The sequence below is a fragment of the Amblyomma mixtum genome, chromosome 3 (assembly GCF_055824585.1).
Source record: "Amblyomma mixtum isolate Tamu chromosome 3, ASM5582458v1, whole genome shotgun sequence".
Classification (NCBI taxonomy): Eukaryota; Metazoa; Arthropoda; class Arachnida; order Ixodida; family Ixodidae; genus Amblyomma; species Amblyomma mixtum.
Window position 1 is genome coordinate 302,549,932 of NC_143014.1, and position 20,868 is coordinate 302,570,799.

At 46.1% G+C, this 20,868-nt stretch overlaps 1 protein-coding gene across 1 annotated transcript in view; it reads left to right on the plus strand.

Moving 5' to 3' along the window:
• LOC149355425 (uncharacterized protein C05D11.1-like) overlaps window positions 1-20,868 on the plus strand; it is a 66,616-nt gene that overhangs the window by 30,471 nt on the left and 15,277 nt on the right. The window contains exons 12-17 of the mRNA XM_089583786.1: window positions 7,144-7,287; window positions 8,259-8,435; window positions 10,684-10,786; window positions 11,677-11,810; window positions 13,574-13,840; window positions 16,484-16,647. Coding sequence (XP_089439912.1) covers window positions 7,144-7,287; window positions 8,259-8,435; window positions 10,684-10,786; window positions 11,677-11,810; window positions 13,574-13,840; window positions 16,484-16,647 — 989 coding nt within the window. The remainder of the gene's footprint in view (window positions 1-7,143; window positions 7,288-8,258; window positions 8,436-10,683; window positions 10,787-11,676; window positions 11,811-13,573; window positions 13,841-16,483; window positions 16,648-20,868) is intronic.

Genomic DNA, 20,868 nt, shown 5'->3' on the forward strand with positions numbered 1-20,868 from the left:
TGTTTCTAGTTGTTCCGTCTACACACTGCTTTGTAGTCCTGAAGCTGTGATGCAGGCATGCTGTATAAATGCCACTTTGCAAACTGATACCCACCTGACACAGCTTTCCACTTCATGCCTTTTTTCAGCACCTGCAGGCAACACAAACATTGCACCTCTGCCCCAGTAAATTTCCTGGGCTTATCGTTTCATTGGACTCCTTGCCGCCTCCTACTGCATTTTCTTTGGCTTGGTATCCACTTACATGTCCTGACCGGCCATTGCTTATCAGCTCTTTGCATTGAATGTCCTGCCAATGTTCATTTTCTTTTAGTTGTGCCTAAAATTTCCTCAACTCACATCTGATTCCTAACCTACTCTGTTTTCTTTGTCTCTTAAAGGAACCATGAAGTGTTATACGCTGAGGTCAGGAAAAGCACATGAGCAGTTGGTATTCCATCAGTCATCACTGCACCAGAAAAATTTTTAAGCTAGCTTCATTAAGACCGAATATATCGGCAGTGGAAAATGGTGTTTCTTCTCTCCCCCCTCAGCTGATATGCTCCGGTGTGCCAAAAAATAATAATAATAAGCAGGTTGTGACTGCACCCCGCCGTTCCCTATCCCACCCACATCACCAGGGCACGCCCATTGAAAAGGCTCACCTAGATTACCTACTCTACATCAGCCGGGTAGGGGGAATGTGCGTTGATGTGTCGCCCTAATTAGTTGCAAGCAGCAATTTTTAAAAATTATTTGTGTATTATAGGGTACACCCAAAGTTTTTAAATTTCACTCGCAAAGACCATCTCCATAAATCTGTTGCTCTAGATTATGGCCATCAAAATTATTTCAGAGTCTCTTCAGTGTTATGCCTATTGTTTCCCATTCATTGCTTTGCATGTTGTCCTTTCTCTCGCTTCTAGCCTTTTTGTTAGCTTCAGAGTGTGAAAATGCATTGGTTATTGCTAATGATTTGAAAATGCTCTGATCTATTCTTATTTTTTAAATTTTCGCTCTGTACCTGGTGAGACTACTTCACCTTGATGGGTGCACCCCTCAACCACTTTCAGGACCTTGTTACCTGCCCTAAATTGTTGCTCTTTTGCCGATCTGTTCACGGTCGCTTTCATCTTATTCAGATTCATTTTGACACCAACCATTGCTCCTGGCACATCCCCTGTCACTCTCTGAAATTGTGCTTGACTGAAACCCATCTGGTTGGGAATATTCATGGCAGAAAAGTAGCAAGCACCTTCCAGTCGTTGAGACAGCAGACGTTTCAGCCCCGTTGCAGGGGGCATTGTTCACAATGAAGGAATGGAAGTGAAAGTTGAGTGTGTACATTTAGGATATGACGTAAGCTGTGGGTATATAATTGAGGGTAGATTGCTTTCATTACAATTAAGCATGCGCACTGTCATCTGAATATGAAGAGATTCCAGGTAAAGCCTCGTTGTCTTGTTCTTTTCTTGTCCAGTTATCTTTACGCTATCTCCACCAGTGTAATGGCACGAGGCAAGGAGACTACATGTTCCGTCAGCACATTTGTTGCCACGTGCTGCTTGTCGGTATCATTGTTGTGCTGCTTCAGCCTTTTTTGTCAAAATCACCCATTTCAGCGATGTACACGTGCTTACAATCAGTCCAAGGAATCCTGTATACAGCACCAAGGAACCTTTTCTTCCCTGTCTTGTCTTTCACTGTCACCATTGTGTGTCTAAGCTTCTGCGTAGGGACATGTGCTGCGTCAACTTCGTACGACCAAAATATACGGGACATGCTTTTGCTTACACCAGGGACGACTTGTGGCATTGGAATCCTTTTCCTTTTCTCTTGTCATTGGGGTGGTTGTGGCCCTGGATGAGCTGGGTAACTAATAGCATTAGTAACTTGTCACTTTCAGTATACAGATATGACAAATTTAGTTAAGTGAACAGACACGTTGCAAATTGTTCATCTCTCCAAAAACTGTACTCCAGCCATTGGCCCCCTCACGCACAGCTCTTAGGCTCACCCACTTGTTCAACAGTTGCACACTGACATAGATTTGTGCACTTCAATTTCTTTCGCCTTCTGCAGAACTTAAGCCACGCACATAAGAGACCTTGATATCGGTGAATTAAACGCACGGCAGCAGTCCTGTACTGGGCGATGCGTGCACAAACTGAGACCTTATCAGCATGTCCGCTCTTTTATGTTTCATGCAGTTCACTGCGTATCCACTCGCGCGTTTTTACAGGTGGGACAGAAATGATCGCCAACGAGACGCGAAAGACACTCGCGGATCATAAAAAGTGAAATACTGTGGCTGGCTACAGCGGCCACGCACGCAACCATGAACATGGCGACTGCCGTGCCACTAGCGCCCCTTGCAGATGATGTCATATGAATGCCTCCTATAGGCTTGCTATTTATTCTGCAGGTTTTTGTTTAACTTAATTGGTGAGACATGATTGTAATCTCTCGTTGCATAGCCATTCTGAAATTCTGGCTGTTACTTAGGCTCTTTAGTCTAGCCTTGCAGTGATAAATTTACAAAATACCTCAAGCAAACTTATACTAACGTAGTAGATCAGTACTATTTGAACTATTTCCTTTCTGTCAAGTGTCATATGTTGTGTTCACATTTATTGCATTCATGTTGCGTCCAAACTCCTACTTTGCTAGCATTTTTCTGTGCCTCCTGAGGTGCTGCTTGAGGTCATGAAGCATTGTGCTTAGAGTTTTCGAGCGCAGCTCCTAGGCACCCGTTTCTGTGTTTTGCGCCATCCCTGTCGCCGTTGTCCGTTGTAACCAGCAGTGGACACCCTCTGAGCTGCGAAAGAATGGAGCGGGGGCATGGAAAGGAGAAAGTAAAAGAGCAACCTCCTGCCCTCCTTAGCAACCGGCGCGCCAGTGGGGGGCACAGCTGTGCATAGCAACCGTGACGTCACACAGTAGCGGTAGAACGAGCGCGCGTGTGTCGGCGGTGGCAGCTGCACCGCCGCTCCTTTGCCAGACGTATCGTTGCAGTCGAGGGAGTGAGGCGCATGGCTCCGAAGCAGCCCATGTGATTCTGCACCAAGCGGTTTGGGGAAGCGGCAGTGGGTTGACCACAAGGCTTTCGCCAAGCACAATGTAGAATCTCCAAAGTGTCTTCAGTAGTTTTTTGAGGAAAGTAAATGCGCAGTATCTGTCTCGCACATCTCGGTGGAGACCTGAACCAGAGGGAAGGCACATAACTACCCTCTTGGAACAGTGGACACCTCAGTCGTGCTTTAAGCTACGTGTAGGTAGTGAGAGATGTGCGCTGCATGCTTTGTCATTGACAACTTTGTGCCAGAAACGCTGCCACCTGCCAGGGTGGCCGGGTGGATGGAGACTTTAATGTAGATATAAAGACAAGCAGGAATTTCTTAGCACTCATGCGGGAGAACATCCCGTTCCTCTCGCTCGTAATGGCTCCCACAGCTGTGACAACCTCGCGAAATACTTGCGCAGACCTCGTCTTTGAGAACCAGGCATTGGTGCAGCAAGTCGAGCATATATCCATCTATTTCTCCGTCCACACAGCTTCCTTCATGACAATCAAGAACTGTTAGCGGAGTGTTTCTTGAAGAAGGAATATGTGGGAAAAATAACAAGTTGTCTGTAATTGCACATACATGTCTTGCTTGAATTCTTTGCCTCAATCTGTCGAAAAACTGGAACAGCTGATGGATGAGGTGCGCTCAAATTTCGCATTAGGAAGTGACACAATCACGCAATTTTTTTTTAGGAGGATATCGCCACCACGTATCAGTTGACCTCTGGCCTTTTTTCTGCTCTTCATTGTTTGCAAAGGTTTCCCTGCTTCTTCTTTAGTTGCAATGAATTTTTGCATCATTAGTGCCAGTGTTTTTAGGAATAATTTTGTGGCTGATTTGGCTGTTGCTCAACACAGTATAAAACTCCTCTGCCAATATGACTATGGCCATATCGTTAAACATTGCCATGTTTCTCTTTTTACTGCAAATATGTGGTCTAAGCCAGACCCCAGTTTTCATCTTATTGCCTCCAGATTTCCTCTGTACTTCAGTGCTTCTTCACAATGTCATGCGTCCAGAAGTCACTTCTTTCAAGTTTATTAACCTGTTTGCATAATTCTAACTTCTGCCTCCTCTTCGGGGCTTGGCGTTTCCGTGTTGCGATGTTTCTTAATAAGGTCCTCTTATTTTCTGCAAGTGTTTGCCAGTGTCCTGCTTAGCCGCCATGCCTCCTACTTCATCGCATGCACTGTTTGAGATGGGTTGCTCTTGTAACTATGGTCTGATGTTGGAGCACTGTGCCTCTTTTAAAGCTTTGTTTCTACACCGCACTGCATATTCCGCTTGGCACAGCACGCGCAGTCACATCCACTCTAGGCTGCACACCAACACTTCCCAGATCATTCCCTGCTCCATGGTACCTTTTTTTTTTTTTTTGCCTCATCAACAGCCCACCTGTTCTCTTGTTTCCTTGTCATTGCTTAATGCAGGTTGCCACGTGATAGACCTTTTCTTTGCCTCTCCTACCCCCAGGGCTCATCCACAAATGCTGTGTGGTCGTGGCCGTCAGATTGTGGACAAAGTCTGAATTGTGGGCTGGCAGCTCTGCTAGTGTCAAGGGGGAACTTTGGTCTTGGATCTAGTTTCCTTATTTTTTGGCCACTCCTAATGAAACTAAAGTGCCTTGCTCAGTTTCTGATGCTTATTTCAGATATGCACTTTCTTTCTCTATTGATTAATTAGTACCTAAGATAATTAATTTTGGTAAGTCATTATTTAGTGCCTTGGCATAAAGAAAATGGCTCTGTAAAGAGGAAGATGGGCAGCAGTAGCAGCCACCCCACCAGCGCATGGCGCGAGATCATTGGGTTGATGACCGTAGCTCGGACCGCCATTTTGGCTATAGCTGTCCTTAGGCTATTTCCCTGGAAATCCTGTTACAGCTCAATAAAAAATTTTCATTGCAGGGTTACATGGTCTCATGAGTAAAGAGTGCAGTGATCAAGGAAGTTTTTTTTCATTTTACAATTATTGCAGTCGACCCCGCATATATCAAACTCGCAAAGAAACTCGTGCAGGTTCGAAATAATCAGTAATTTGATATAATTTAGCAGTAAATTTGTAAAAAAATTTGTAAAAAATTACAGTAAATTACAGTAAATTTGTAAAAAAATGTATTTCTATGATTGCCGCTTACCTCGCTCAGATTACCAAGCAAAATAGTCGATTTTTTGGTTCTTCATCTTCATTGCCTCGGAGAGAACACATTTTTCAATGTTATCAGTGGTCTCCGAACAGCTCAGACCACAGCCTTCTATCGATGCAAAATAGCGACAAACCATGCTGAGTGCACAGAGCACATCGAAGCACGTGGGCACAGGTTCTCGCAAGTCCCCGTCACAATTCACATCAGTGGTGTCCTGGCTATCCGCAACATCGGCAATGATGTCTTCGTCTATAAGCTCTCCCGTGGTGTCACTGTTGTCGCATGCGGATACAAAGTCGCCTGTGGCTGCTCCATATAGCACCAGGGAAGCCAGACAAGTGGTTCCACAAATCATCTAGAGCCGCGATGGCCTCGTCAAGCTTCCTTACAAAGAATTTGTTGTGTTCTTTTCTGGGAAAGCAGAGACCAGAATGTCGGAAGGAGTTCTCTATAGTTTCATTTTTGACATCATTTCACTACCCACTCAGCATTGACAGGGCACCTAAGAGGCTGATTTTTAGGTCTCTTCCAGTCCTCGGGTTCTGCACGAGCCATCAGTCAGATGTTACCTACAACCAACCGTGCGCTTTTGTCCCCTGGTCCGAGGGTTGAAGCACTGATGTAGCTTTCAGCGGCAGGAAGCAAAGTGCAGTGTTGCTGAAACTAGCACTGCAGCAGTGGGCACAGCTGTTGTCTACGAGAGGCAGATGTTGTGATCTTAGCCTACCAGGTTGTCATTCCTAGACTTCAGTCACTTGGCAAAAAGTTCGCAGGTCATCCGTGCTCTTCAATTGGGCCTGTAGGTCACCAGAACCGAAAGCGCATTGTGCAAGCACTGCAGAGGCGCTTTTTACACCGGGTCTCTTCTCCGCTTTAGCCCGAACATCAGCCTTGTTTTTCAAAATGGTGCTCAGCGTGCTTCTTCGAATCTTGTACACTGCGGTGACTTTGGATTTCTTACTTTATTCAACTTAGTTGATAATTTCCAGTTTCATGGAAGAGGGGGGATCTGCCTTGTTGCTGTTGCCATCACACACACTCAGAGACAACGAAAATCATGAGAAATTGCCGATGGCAGCACGACCCGTACGTGTGAACTGCATTACAATGGGGGCACAACTAGCTCAGTGCACTAAAAATGCATATTCTGGTTGGCTGGTCACACGCCTGCCACGTATGTTGCGGAAAATCCACATCATCATTAATATGTGTGCTGCGTAGCCCCGTAGCACCAATAGCACTCGCAGGTTCATGTGGGAAAGCGAACCTCCGGAGATGTGTTGAGGGAAAGCCAGCTTCTTGAATCGCCCAGTGTTGCCTGAAGTTTGTCTATTGGATGTGGTGGCTAATTTTTGTGCGATGTAGCCCTACATTTTCCTGTACGTTTATGTTGTAGCTTTACAGGGCTCAGAAATTTGGTATAAAGAATAGTTCGATCCAACAGAGTTCAATACAGTCGGGTTCGACGATAGTAATTTTACAGCACTTGGAATATCAGCGTTGAATGTGTGCCTATCAGGCAACCCTAAACTTTGCAAAATAAAAACTTTCTGAAGACTGATCAAACAATTCTGCTTTGAACGGTGCTACCATTGCACTTCCAGCTTCCTGTGACAAAAAAAAAAAATACATCCTCTTTCTGTCTGAGATCAGAGATGTCAACATACCAAAACTCCGAGGGGTTCAAAATTTGCAAGCCATTTTATTGCCTGTTCCTGCACAGATTCAGCCCACACAATTGTCTGCATTCATTGTTACATTCAAAGCAGTGCTTCCAGAAGGAAAAAATTGGGGGACTTGGGAGAGCTGTTTTTAGAAAATCCATTTGTGGGTCATTTGTTGGTCCCAAAGAACAGTTCCCCCCCCTCAAGTGTTGGGTGGGACTTGGTAAAATGTCTTGGTATGGTAAATGGAGTGGTAAAATAGCCTCATGTTTGTCTTTTAATGCAGGTGATTGGGGAGCCCAGCCCTGAAATGCTGAAGGAGCTGACTGAAGCCCAGAACCTGAGGGTCCAGCGCCAGCGAGAGGTCCTGGGCGAGGAAGGCCTCGCTAAGCGTGCTGAGGCCCTGGAGAAGGCTATTGAGGCCAATGAGGCATGTCCTCCCAGTGCAACGCTATGTGCATGTCGAGTGGCCATACTGTGTCAGATTAAAGAGGTCAGGACACGGTCTGCCAACAAATCATGGTTTTACGTTGCACCTACTAGCCATGTCGTTGTTATCAGTACTTAAAAAAGAAGTAGGGCTTTATGCGTGCATTTGAGCTAGAAATTGCATTTAGAAGCTACCGGCTCTAATCTCGCCCCCCTGGCAGCGACAGCCATATTGAAGCAGCCTGAGTGACGTCATGACCGGACAGCGCCGCTGTCTGCTGCTAAACTGCCACGTGCATGGCCAGTGCGGAGCAGAGAGCGCACGTATTTGAGTACGGCCATGGCACACTGGTGCAGTCGCCAAGATCTGGCAGAAGCTAGATGGAAAATAGAAGCCCACAGGCCCTTGTTACCTTTGTCGTGTAGGGTGTGGGCTTCTCAGCACTACAGCAACTCCGCATCATCTCCCCAACTTCCCCCCTTCATACCTCTGCACCTCCCAGCCCAGACAATGAGCAACCTACTCCCCTACGCTCACTATGCACAGTGCAGTCGTGAACAAGTACGTGACCATCGGCTTATGTCATTATGGATCGCTAATGCGCCAGTGTTGCCTGGGGCGCTGCCACACGGTGCAAGAATACTTAGAAAAATTTAATTACAGATTACTGGCTGCACCAAATGAGCTCATATTTTGCCCAGTTGTTCCGAGATGCATAGCAAACAACGTGCAATAAACAGCCTGAATCTGAAAAATGATGTCATGACCCCTGTAATGATATCGTGAGCAGTTTTTGCTGCTGATAAAAATTGCTCATAGTGTCAGTTTCAGTGTTACGAGTTCATTGCCCAAGATGAAATTTGTGAGCACTGAAATGTAGTTGGAATATGTATAAACTCCCCCCTCTTTTTTTAGGGGTGGGGGGGGGGAGTATTCATGGTTTTAAACGTGACTTATTTCTTACGGTACAGAGAGAACCGCCAAAGGAGATGATCCTGGCCATTCAAGTTCCGCCCATATCGACCATCAGCTTCCACAGCTTGCAGCGTGCCTGCAATGCCCAGAGTGAAAAGGGCATCATGTCTTTTGGTCTCCATGGGATCCCTTTCCGATTTGAGCTGGACCACATCAAGACCAACTTCGTCACGGTGAGTGTTCATTTGTGTCCCTCATGTGGAGGTGTGGTAAACCTCGGGTGAGCTACTGACTGATACCGATTTGTGACGTAAGCAAGATGTGGTGGTGCTGCTGTCACCGGCCGGGCCAACTGTGGTAAAAACTGGGTTATGCCGCGTAGGAATCCATGTAAACAAAAGTTTTCAAGGTGGTTTTCTGATTTCACAGTGAGCCCACGAGGTTGTCCTTTTGTGACCAAAAGCAGAGTACAACCTAGAACTGAATGTGAAAGTGTGAAATGTCATTTCAAAGGCATTGTATTTTTAATTTAAAACATCTTGATATGTGTATGAGCATGGGAGTCATCCCCCATGCTGGGGATACTGGGCAGGAGCACAACTCAGGTTCAGAGATATCGCCTTGCCTTTTGTCACCCACTGCATGAACTCGCAAATGGGCAGACACTGTGAAAAAGCCTGAGGTCGTGGCAGTGGCCAAGCAGGCTCTTTCCTCCTCCCTCCAGTGAGTGTGACGATTATAGTGCTTGGTTTCACAAGGTTGTACGCAGTGCCCCCTCATGGATTTCACCAGGCCGGTCCATTTGTGGAGCTTTCACATCATTCGCTTCAAAGTATTTTATTTTTTATCAAACTTTGAGAGCATTCTTCGTGGTAAACACCTTCCACGCAGTCAGAATCCTGTCAATGTATCCGTTATTTTGCCTATAATTTCATTGTTTACTTAAATACAGTTTATTTTTACATAGGGCCAATGGGAGAATTGATAAATGTAAAGAATTTGATTGTTATAAGTGATATATCGTTATAAGTGGATTACAATGTACTCCGGCTATGAAATGACATTTCATACTTTGATGTTCAATTCAAGGATGTACTATACTTTTCTTCACAAAGGGATGACATGTTAGGTGCACTGTGAAATCTGAAAACTGGTTCGAAAACTTTTGTTTGTGTGTATTCTTGATGAGCCGTAACCTCAGCTTTAACCACCAGCCAGCTCTAGCTTCTGGGAGCGCCCCCTGTGTTTGTAAACATGGTGTTGGTCTATGTAGTGTACTACTGCGCTGGTCTCAACACCAGGAGTGCAGAACTTGGATGGGGGGTTCATTACTTTTGTCCCTGTTAAGGCTAAGACCCACAGGCACCTTTCACTATTTTTTTTTTACTGTGATTTTTTAGGCCTTTAAAAGATAATTGGGGTACTGAGAGTGGCATTAACTGGAAGGAGCATAGAACTAAAACTTGTTCAGTGATAAATTGTTTCTCTGAGATTTTTTAACAAAATGATGAACTGTGTCTAGTGGCAGGAGATTGAACATCCATAGGGCTTGAGCTGCAGCCTCCTTTACACTGTGGTTACAACGGGGTGCTGTGTATCCAGAAGTTGGTCACAGTTTTGAAGCACAGCTAGGGCGGCAGCAACTTTTTGTTTAGTGCACACTGCATTTGGAAACAGTAGGTGGCACCAGCTGTTTTTGTGGACCAGGGTAACGGCCTTCCTCTTCCAAATCATGGTGTCTCTGCCTCAACCTTGGTGCAGTTGCAAATGCCTCCAGGTGTTTGTTGAGACATTGAGATGGAGCTCTATAAAGACCCCTGTGTTTTGGCTTCCTGTGGCATGTGACAACCACAGTACATCAGTATTTTTGCATTTCGTTAGCATTGCATTGTACCTATGACAGTTAAAAGTGACAATCACACACTCACCTGCAAGACTTCCCACATAGCACACTCAACTCTCCGTTTCAGAGTGCTCTAAATCACTGTGAAAAAAATTCATTACATATTTAAACAGGGCGGTTCACTCTTTTCTTTCCTTGATATTTTCGAGTGCTTGCCTGTCATTCGAGGAGAGGGTTCACTGTTAACCTCAGTGCTACTGTTGGATACAACTCGAGAACAAAGTGGTAAATTCCCCTCGAAGCTCTTCAGCCTCTGACACCTACCAGTCGTCCTGACATTGCTGTCAAACCACTTAACCCGTGGTTAATCCTCTCCCAGGATAGCAAAATCTCCCAGGACCTTGGCATGCACATGCCTCACTGCATCCTACTTGGAGGCAGGAACTCAAAAAGGACTTGCAACACTCAACGGTCTCAGAAGCGAGATCAACCGTTGGTGTTGCGTGCATGTAAAGAACGGCTACTGCAGAATTAACTTCTTGTAGTGCATGTCCAAAGGAAACACCTGCGCTTTTTGTACCGGGTTCAGAAACTGTGAATTTAATGGCTCCACAAACTTTTTTATTTCTGCCCCCCAGATGACTGTTATCCTCAACACAAGTGGCATCTCCCAGGACCTTCGAATGCATGTCCCACTTTTTCTGGAGCTGCTTCACGAGTCACCGGTCATGACAAAAGGAGGTGAGTTAGACCTGTTGAATGTGTGACCAAAAAGAATCACTGGCCAAACTAGGCCATGGCTCGAGCAAGAGCCAGGATTGACCTCCATTTTTTCCCCTGATCTTTCTCTCCTTCCTTCTCTTCTTTCTCACCCTTCTTCCTCTGTTCTTCTCTTCTTCTTTCTTGGCTTGGCTTCTGTCTTCTTCTTTTGTCTCTTGGCTTGTCTTGGCTTGCCTCTGCTTATGTATTTCAATGACTGCTACTACAAGGGCTTCAGTAACTGTACTTTATGGTCTATTGGTTGCACCTGTGTGTAAACTTCATTAAAACTTCCTGTTGGGCGAGTTGGTAGTAGCTTGTTTATTCAAAGTACAAATAAAATATGCACTTGCAGCAGCTGGTGTACACAAACATTTCTCGAGCTCTGGCAGATGTGCCTTCTTCCCACAGTTCGCCTTTTTTGTTATTGACCGGAGCATTCATGCGGGTTTGCTTAACTCCATGATAATTTTTTCGCCCACGTTGGAAGTGTCTCCCTGGTGCCCAGTTACCATTCTCCAGTGTATATTGAACGACATGCAGCTTCAGTTTTGCATCGCAGCTCCTTTGTCTATAGCAGGTGGCATCATGTTGAGCAAAAATGACTTGAGCAATGCCAAATGGACGTGGCACCAAAATCGAAACTTTCAAGAACATGGCTGGACCGGCTGGGCTGCTGAACTGGATGCGGTGGCCGGATTCGGTCCGGTTGTGGCAGGATGATACAATTCTACTCATTAGATGAAGTTCTGAAAATAACCGATTTTTTTGCTCTCTTACACATAAATTTTCTTTTCGAAAGCAGTTGCTGGGCACAGCAAAAGATGGGTGACCATGTGTGGTTCTTCACGCTGCTGTTTACTTGTGTGCAGGGCGCATGAACCACAATGATGTCATCAACAAGCTGGAGGCGGACACCATACACATTGCCACTGGACTGGGCCTTGAGAACAGCACAAGGTTCTTCGCAGGCTCACACGCCCAGTGTGCCTGCCTCCGCCTCCTGGTACGGATGCCACCAGGGGGCTCCTTGTATGGGCACTGAAGCTGGACATTGAATTGAGGCTAATGCTTCTCCAGCTAACGCATTCATTTCTATTTTTGTAATGCACATTCTGTTCTGTGCTTAGTTTTTCTTTGTGGTTAAAGAGGTTCACATGCAAAGTATAATGCAGTGCCCAGGCAAGTACGAGAAGAGTGTTCACTCTCATAAGGCACTGGTGGCATGTGCATGCTCCACTGTGCCCTTAGAGAACATTTAAGAAGAAATGATTGTAAAGCTGTTCATATTAGCAATTCTTATATAATGGTGCACTTGTATTTTACATTATTTAATGATGTAATTAAATGTGAAGGAAATGCAGCAAATGGTTGAGGACGTGAAGTGGCAGTATGCAGTAGTAGTCTAACTACTGTTGCATTAAACTAAACCTAATGTCCAACAGTTTAGTGAAGAGACAACAGCTTACAAAAGCTACTGAGGTACTGAAAATTAAAAGTACATAGAGTGTATTCGAATAGTTGCTGCAGATCCGAGATTCTGAGTATAAGAATTAGCCAGAGCGCATTTGGCTTTCATCCCCTATTCATAACAGCAGCACATGCCAGTATCCCCGAGAATGAAAATCTATGACCAGCATATCTTAGCAGTGTTATCAGTGGGACCAAATCTTTGAGGTTAACAAAAAGATTATAAATAAGGCTAAGGACAATGCTGTGAGCAAAGGAGAATGATAGGTGTAGTGCTTAGAGGCAAGAAAAATGCAGCCGACTGAAGTTGAGCATGTTTTAGCTGATGATAAAAAATTCATGGGTGATCAATGCGATTGATGCAGAGGGGAGTGGGATAGCATATGAGCTTCGATTTCGTGAGTGCAGTGATTCGTTGTGCCTTCTGCACTAACTAGTGCCTGTGTTGTGAGCACAGCGCGAGGGGCTGGCAGTTGCACCCATGCGACAAGCTGCACTGATGCCGAGTGTTCTAAAGGAGCAGGCATTGAAGCTGGTGTGTTCACACCGCTGCAGGTTGAAATTGCACTGGCAGCTATAAGTATGGGATGTTTTTATTTATTTAAACAAGGTCGGAACACTGTACGCCCACCCACACAGACACACATGCACGAAGTACAGGGGCTTTTCTTCATGATGGGACTTCTATTGCTAGCACATTAAAAAGAGAAAGCAGACATCAGCAGGTCATGTAATTTGCAGAACTAATGACCGGTGGCCTGTTAGGTTGTGTGAGTGGTTACCAAGAAAAAGGAAACATAATCAAGGACAGCGGTGAGTGGGCTGGAGGAATGGGCCTGGAAAATTTGCTGGGATAGGATGGCTGTGGCTGTAGACAAGGGACAGTTGGAGATCATCAGGAGAGACCTTTGTCATGCAGTGAACTGAACTCGGAGGAGGTTAGCGATGACAAAGGTTCTGAGATTCTGCCGTAGAGTCAGCTTCAATTCTTGCAGTTCGGACGGTTTGTGCAACATTTATATTTTGCGTGCTGTTTTTTCTCATCAGAGCAACTGGGCTGCTGAGCTTATATCAGTTGCTGACTGCTCCCGTGTTCAGTTGCTGGCAGCTGCTGCTGTAGTTGGCACCCCGTGTTAACCTCTGCAAACAGGTGCACTCGTTTTAAAGCATTTTTCATGTTTCACAAAACACTTGGTGCCTGTGAATCAGCCTAATGGTCCTCCATCAGGCATAGATAATTTCGCGGTTACTTACTGACGTACCTGTTGGCTGAAGAGTTGTTGTTCCCCTCGGGTGCAGGTGGACCAGGAGAAGTACTTCCGTGGTGTGCAGTGGGTGCACGACCTGCTGACAGGCATCGAGTTTGAGCCGGACCGCATCCAAGTGGTGGCCAACAAAATGGTCAAGGACGTGGTCAAGAAGAAGCGCTCTGGCATCAAGATCACGGGCACCCTCATCCGCACCATCGCCTATCAGCCGGAGAGCAACCAGGCTGCCGGCAGCATGCTGCGCCAGCAGACATTCCTCTACGACCTGCTGCGCCAGCTGAAGGTGGACAGCACCAAGGTGGGCACACTGCATGCCACCCTAGCTACACTCAGCATTTCCAAACAGAGTGGAGCCCGGCACTAAGGAGCACCCTGCTCTTTTGACCTAAAGCAGCTATCTAAATGTTGGCTATGCTGGCGTTTTTTGGAAGTGTGGGCACATAATGGAATGTTGGCAGCCTGCATGTCAGTCTGAGGATCACTAAATGATTTAATTTACAGTATAACTTACTATTCTGGGAAAAGTCAGGGGCCTTCTTATTTTTTGACATCCATAGTCATTTCCTTTTCACAGTGTTCTCCAGGCTCTGTGGCTGTTGCAAGCAACTCCACAACTGTATCCATTCGTGTGCAGGAACAACTTTAGGGATAGCATGCACAGTGAATGGTCTTAGTTGAATCTTTGCTGCTCAAAAGGCATATTTGGAATTGCATTCAAACCTCGTTATAGCTAGCAGATAAAAAAATTATAAAATATTTTGATACAAGCAAAATTAACAGTATTAATTTTGTCAAAAATGCACGCAGGAACAGTCAAGGATAAAAAGGTGGAGGGCTTGTTAGGATATATGTTGGGTTGTGTTCGCTTCTTTCGTATGCAGGAACAGCTCAGTTTAGTCAGTGCAGTGGCAGCGACTCGGGGCACCCACATAAGGGTGCGGGAAGACACCTTTTCCTAAGCGCCAGGTGAAGGCATGCCAGCTATGGTGGATTCCACACTTGACTGCATTGTTGCGCAGGATTGACGCTGGCATGTGTGCAGTAAAGGCTGGAACCATGGTGCGAAGTGTAGTGCAGGAAAGCCTGCGGCCTTGGCACTGACAGTTTGGTACTACAGTTGAACCTCGATATAACGAAGTCCTACTTGCAGCCGAAAATTTCGTTACATCGCGAATTTCGTTGCATCGCGAATTTCGTTACGTCGAGGTTCCCATGTTTCAGCTGTCAAAATAAAGTATAACTGGTTCAGAAACACTGCTTGTTGATGGGAACTTGTAAATCACTTATTGAGGAAATACACAAGAAAATCGAGTAATAGTATCGCTAACAAGGGCACCGGATGTTTTTTTCTACATCAGGAGCATAATGAGTGATAGCAAACACCGCGACGGCATCATTTTTCTCCGTGTGCGCATAGCAAAAGAACGAGCGCAGCACCTAGTACTGAAAGCCGCCACAAGATGTCGCTACTGGTATCATCATCATCAGCATTGAACATTTGCAGCCGGGGACGCATCAGAGAAAAATAAAGAAAAATGTTCGCATGGCTCACGCCGGCGCGGTGGGATTGTGCTCGCGGCGCGGTTATACTCCGACGTAGGGCGAGCGCGCGTGCGCGCGCGGCACGGCGACGTCACGTCCGCGAAACAGCGGCGCCCGATCGCCAGCGTGTTCGGCGGCTACTGGCGCGCTCTGACGGCGCCCGGCGCGGAATGCAGCCGGCTGCATTTCGCGCGGGCCGCGCCGAGAGAGCAACGTTGGCCGAGAGCGCGCCGAAGCCATGCAGCCGGCTGCATTTCGCGCGGGCCGCGCCGAGAGCGCGCCGAAGCCGCCCACCCAGAATGCACCGCGCGCGCCTCCCACGCCACGCCTCCCCTCTACCCCCTTCGCCACTCGCCTTCGCCTCTGCCAGGGCACGTTTTTTTTTTTTTTTTTCGCCGCTCACCCGTTTTAAAGGTACGACCACACTAGCTCCACGAGTTTGTCAACACTGATGTCTTTTTTTTTGTTGTTGTCTACAAGGACATCGCACGCAAAAAAAAACAAAAAAAAAAACGAACGGACGCTGCAAGAAAATTCCGGTTTGCGCTTTCACGTTCAGAGTCTACAGCTCGCCAGTGGCGTCATGGCGCGGTGCGTCTTGAAACTTCCATGCCGCGGGCTTTGTATGCGCACGACAGATGGCGCGGCGGTACGTTCTCGCACACTGCCGGCAAAATTGGCGCGCAAAAGGGCAAATACAAACTGCGTTTCGTCTCGGCTAAACATTTAGCTCTCATTCGATTGTCAAGGTAGCTCCTGGCACATGCATGCGATGCGCAAGGACTTCGTTACATCGAAAGTGCGGAGCAAAATTACTTCGTTAAATTGCGAAAAAAAATGCATGGTTTTCAATGGGGAAGTGATTGGGAAATGAAAAAAATGCGTTACATCGCGAATTTCGTTACATTGAGGTTCGTTACATCGAGGTTCGACTGTATATCTGTTTCACGTCCAACTGTGTTTGGCATGTACAGCAAAAATTTTGTGTATTCGTTTGGGAAGGTTTTGCTAGGGTGTGAGATAGTTATTAATTCATTATATCTGTGTTTTATGGTATGTATATCGAGATTCAGCTGCAGTAGCTGTCACTTTCATTGAATCCTTTAGTTTGATCATTCCATCACCAAACCCAGGATGCTGTCTCCAGGATGCTGTCTGTCCATGTAAAGAGCCCTGTGAACCAATATTTTTTTTTTTTTTTTAAATCTTACTGACAACCATGACTGAATATAGTGACTGACAGTCTTCCAAAGTAAAACAGAACAATGACTGAACAACCATACAACAGCCCTATTTTGTGCTTAGTTGCAGTAAAAATGGTGCTGTTCTTCTCATAGCCATTGCATGTGGTTGAGTCACCAGTCTTGTGCAAATCACTCGGTTGCACTCCCACTGACAGGTGGTGAAGAAGCTGTTGGAGGTGAAAGAATTCCTGACGCGCCCTGAAAACGTGACTGTGCACTTGGCCGCCAACATTGAGAAGCTGTCACTGATTGGGGATCTGCGGCTGCCCTGGACAACCTGCCTCTCCCAGCAGGCAAAGGTTGCATCTCCTATCAAAAGGTATGGAAGGTGTTACAGTCTCAGCTGCAGTGTGAGCTACCAGAGCTTGTCTTTTATTCAAGTAAATTGCAGTGTGATATGGCAATGTTGCAGAAACCACTGCACTGGTTTTCTGTGATGTGCAAGAGCATTCGTCATGATGCTCGCAATGCAACTCACTCTCAACTCCTCTTGCATGAAATGCTTCTTAGTGCAGGCATCAGCCCCAGCTGTAGATGGTTGTTTCGGCACATGACGACACCTAACTTCACACATCTTTTTCAGTCTCTCCTCGTGTCCCTTGGCAGTTTTGTGGGCGCATCGTTGTCTCGTGGCTTCCCGCATCTGTTGTAGGCGCTGCATCATCCTGCTTCTCCGTGTATTGGCACTACGAGGCTGTCATGCTCTTTGATGGTTTCACGGGCATGCCAGTGTATGCCCGTGTTGGATGGCTTCCCATATCTCCTGTAGACACCATTGCTTCTCAGCCTTCGCTGCGCATCGGCGATGCTCGACAGCTGCACATGGCTGTTTTCTTTCAAGGCAGCTCTTGTTCTGTGGGTGGGGGTCGCTTGCAAGGCCCCGTCTTGTCTGACATGATGACTGCCTCAAAATCGGTATGGCAGCGGCACATCGACTGGCCACCCACGCAGCATGCAAGCACCATTCCGAGGAGGTACATCTCGAAATCTGGGGGAGGTAGTTAATTCCTTAACTACCTCATCCAGATTCAGAGTACATGCGCTTAAAAAAAAATGTGTCAGTGTGTGTAAAAGGCACTGCAGCCTGCTCGCAGCTTATGGCGCTTTCGGAACATACGCTGCTCATTTAGCACATCCTTACGTGTAGTTAGCATAGCCTTACCTGTGGCATTTGTAGATCACAGGGTGACTACCACTACCGGTTGCAGCTTGTGGGTTGAGGTTACGTTGCTGTATTTTGCGCAGCAGTCAATGGTTGGTGTGGCTCTAGGCAATTATATGTGTGCTGTAGTGCTTACAGAGCTCATGTGGTGTGTTTTGCCTCTCTGGTGTGTTGCCAGGTGCCACGTTCCTTGTGGTGGGAGTATGGCATATACTGTATAAACGCGTGTAAAGGCCGCACTTTTTTTTCCAAATTCGGGAGCCAATTTTCGGGGTGCGGCCCATACACGCGATTTAGAAAAAAAAAAAAAATTTTTTTTTTAAGCAAAAACACAGCAATCAGGGAATGAACGGCATTTATTCTACGTTCAGTCGACGCTCTCGGAGTATTTCGACTCTGAGCTGGTCTTGGGCTCTGGTGCACGCGCATCCCAAAGAAGCCGCGCAGCATGTCCGCTGTCAACGCATAGCCGTTGTTCCGCATTTCCATCACTAGCAGAGCAGTTCGGGAAACTCACACGGCTCGCCTCGGAAAGCGCGTTTTTTGCAGCTTGTGTTTCTCAATGCACCCTTTTGATTGCACGGTCATCGGACGCACTTCTCGGCCACGTCGAGTTCCCTGTCCGCCGCACGCTTTCCGCGTTCGAGAGCTAACTCCCAGCCATGTAGCTGATAAGGTGCTTGCCCATCGTGCTAAAACTGCATTACTCGGCGGCAGCACGCGAAAGCCACAACAACTACAGCGAACGCGCTAATCAGCCATAAAAGGCTGGAGCTGGTGATACTGATGCCGTTTAGATAGCGGGAAGTCGCGGGGGAGAAAAAAATTGACGATGATGATGATGGCTGCGGCCTCGGGCGCCATCCATGGACGGTTTCTGGAAGCTCTTGTGCGCGTGCTTGGCCTCCGCGATCAAGCGCTCCGCGATCGAGCGCACCGTTGTTCGCAGCCGGAGCCGATCGCGGAGGCCACGGCGCGTGCATTTAGAAGGCTATTCCCGCCTGGGTCATGGAAAGTTCGGGTGCGGCCCTTACACGGATTTATTTTTTTTAAACATTTCCTTCGGGAAAACGGGGTGCGGCCCATACACGGGTGCGGCCCTTACACGCGTTTATACGGTAAGTGGTGATATTGTCGCTGTTCAGCTTTGTAAGCAATTCCTTAAAGAATGGCACTTTCTCTTTGGGTATGTAAGGTAATGGGTTTCATTTGTATTCATAAGCATGGCAGAATGGAGCAAAAGGTTGTTGGGTCACTAAGTAAGGGCTGCACACTTGGTACCACAACAAAGCAGCAACTTAGAAGAAAATTGATCAGCTACCAGGAGCACATAAGTGGTTCTGGCAGAGGATTAGTGCAGAATAGTATTTTGTTGCAAGTCAGTCCATAACCTCCAGTGCTGCTAATATCTTCAGTCTAGTAATTATGTGCCTTTGGAACTTTGTTGCACGTGCACATTCTTTTGGATAGTGAGGAATGGTATTAGTTCCAACAGCACTAGTGGTCTGGTGGGGTCGTGGTTTTCAAGGCTGTGCACGTGTGGAAAGGGGTGTGTCTTGTTGAAAACAGAAAGGAAGTGCAGCCTTCCTTGCAGCTTGTTTGCTGCTGCATATCACAGTGCTATTAAACATCACATGCAATGTGGGTGTCATTGTGGCCTCACAGATAATACCTGGGGTTCTTCGTTTTCACGTTTTATACTTTTTCAGATTTGGGAGGGGGATAAAAATCGCACGCTGTTTTTCAACTTGATATTGGTGAAGAAATTGCATTTTTCATGTAAACATTCCAAAATTCAGATTTTTTTTTTTTTCGGGTTAAATTTACTAACCGTAAAATTTATTCAATTTTTCTAATAGGAGGGTAACAGTTAGGGCTATGTTTCAGGCTGGTAAGCGGGGGAACATCGGGAGTTCTATAGAAAATATTCCGGAATTTGCTGTTTCTTTGCTAATTAATAATCACTGGCAGTAAACAGCCTGGATCAGTTTTCGGACATGAAACATTTTATTCACACAAGCTGGTCATTGACTTTTTACATGTCGTTAACATACCTAATCATTTGCATGTGCAGCATTTTGGTTTCCATACGAGACCTGTCCGGTCTTTGGAATGTATCTCGGCTGAGAGAACGAGCGGTGAACATCACACCTGCCATTAGCTATGCATGACATTGTCAGTGCGGCATTTGCTAGTCCAGGGTAGCGCACAGTTGCATCGTACGTGCTAGTAGTCCATGACTTCAGCACCTGTGTTAGTGGGGCTTGCTTCCAGCAAGTACTATACTGGTTAAACTCCTTGTGAGCTCGTCACGGAAATCGAGAGGTCGGTAGTCATCAAACGACTGACTCAGCAGCCACTTCTGGAATGGATCCAGTACAGCTCTCAATTTCCATAATGTCAACTGGTTTTTGTCTTTGTCAGCCGCCTCTTGGCCGCATGCCAGCTGAAGGCAGATTAGTTCCGTGAGCACAGTTCCAGAGATCAGGAAAAAATCGGGTAAAATCGGTTTTACCCAAAAACAAAGAACCCTAGTAATACTGAGCACAGCTGTACTTGCTCGATATATGTAGTTTATTGTGTTTGTCACATAAGGTATCTTCTTGTTTCCCCATAGCAGGGAATGTGCATGTGAATGCTTAGGCAGATCAGAGCTTTCCTTTAAATATAGATTGATATTGTCTTGTTACTGTGATAGTTATGAGTGATATAGTTAGTCATTTGCAGTCAAATTATTTGTTCGTAGTCATAAATGTAGAAATTTTACTTCAGCAAAATAAGGTACTTGCATGGGTTGCTGAGAAGGATTTCAGGAGTTTTAGGTTTCTTTGAGTGAGTCTTCTGACGCACTTCAACTGCTTTGACTTTCACAGAATATTTGACTCTATTGAGGCTTGAGTTGCTCCCTGTTCTTTAGCAGGCTATATTTTTGTGATCATGAAGACCTTTGGGCACTGCAGGTTGGTGTCTGCACCTTGTTCACTTGTGGTACATTTGCTCTGTGCAGGGACCTGGAAGTGGCATTATATCTCTAGAAAGGACCAGTGTTCAGTGCGTGACAAATGCAATGTGATAATGATGTCACAGTTTGCTACTCACTTGTACTTTTTTTAGTTTTTGTGCTGTGCAGTTGTTTTTGTTGGTGCGTTTACAATTACATTGAATGTGTGATTTTATTATTGAAGCAGCATTTTTTTTTATGCAGTAGAATCTCATTGATACGAATCTCATGGGGTCACAAAAAAACATCCATATCATTCCAAAATGAACAGAATCTGTATGTACAGTCTTTGTCAAGAGTAACCAGGCTGCATGGTTTGCTTCTAGCTCCTACAGTGGAGCCCTTAAAGCATCCCTGAAGCTGAAATGATCGTTAAA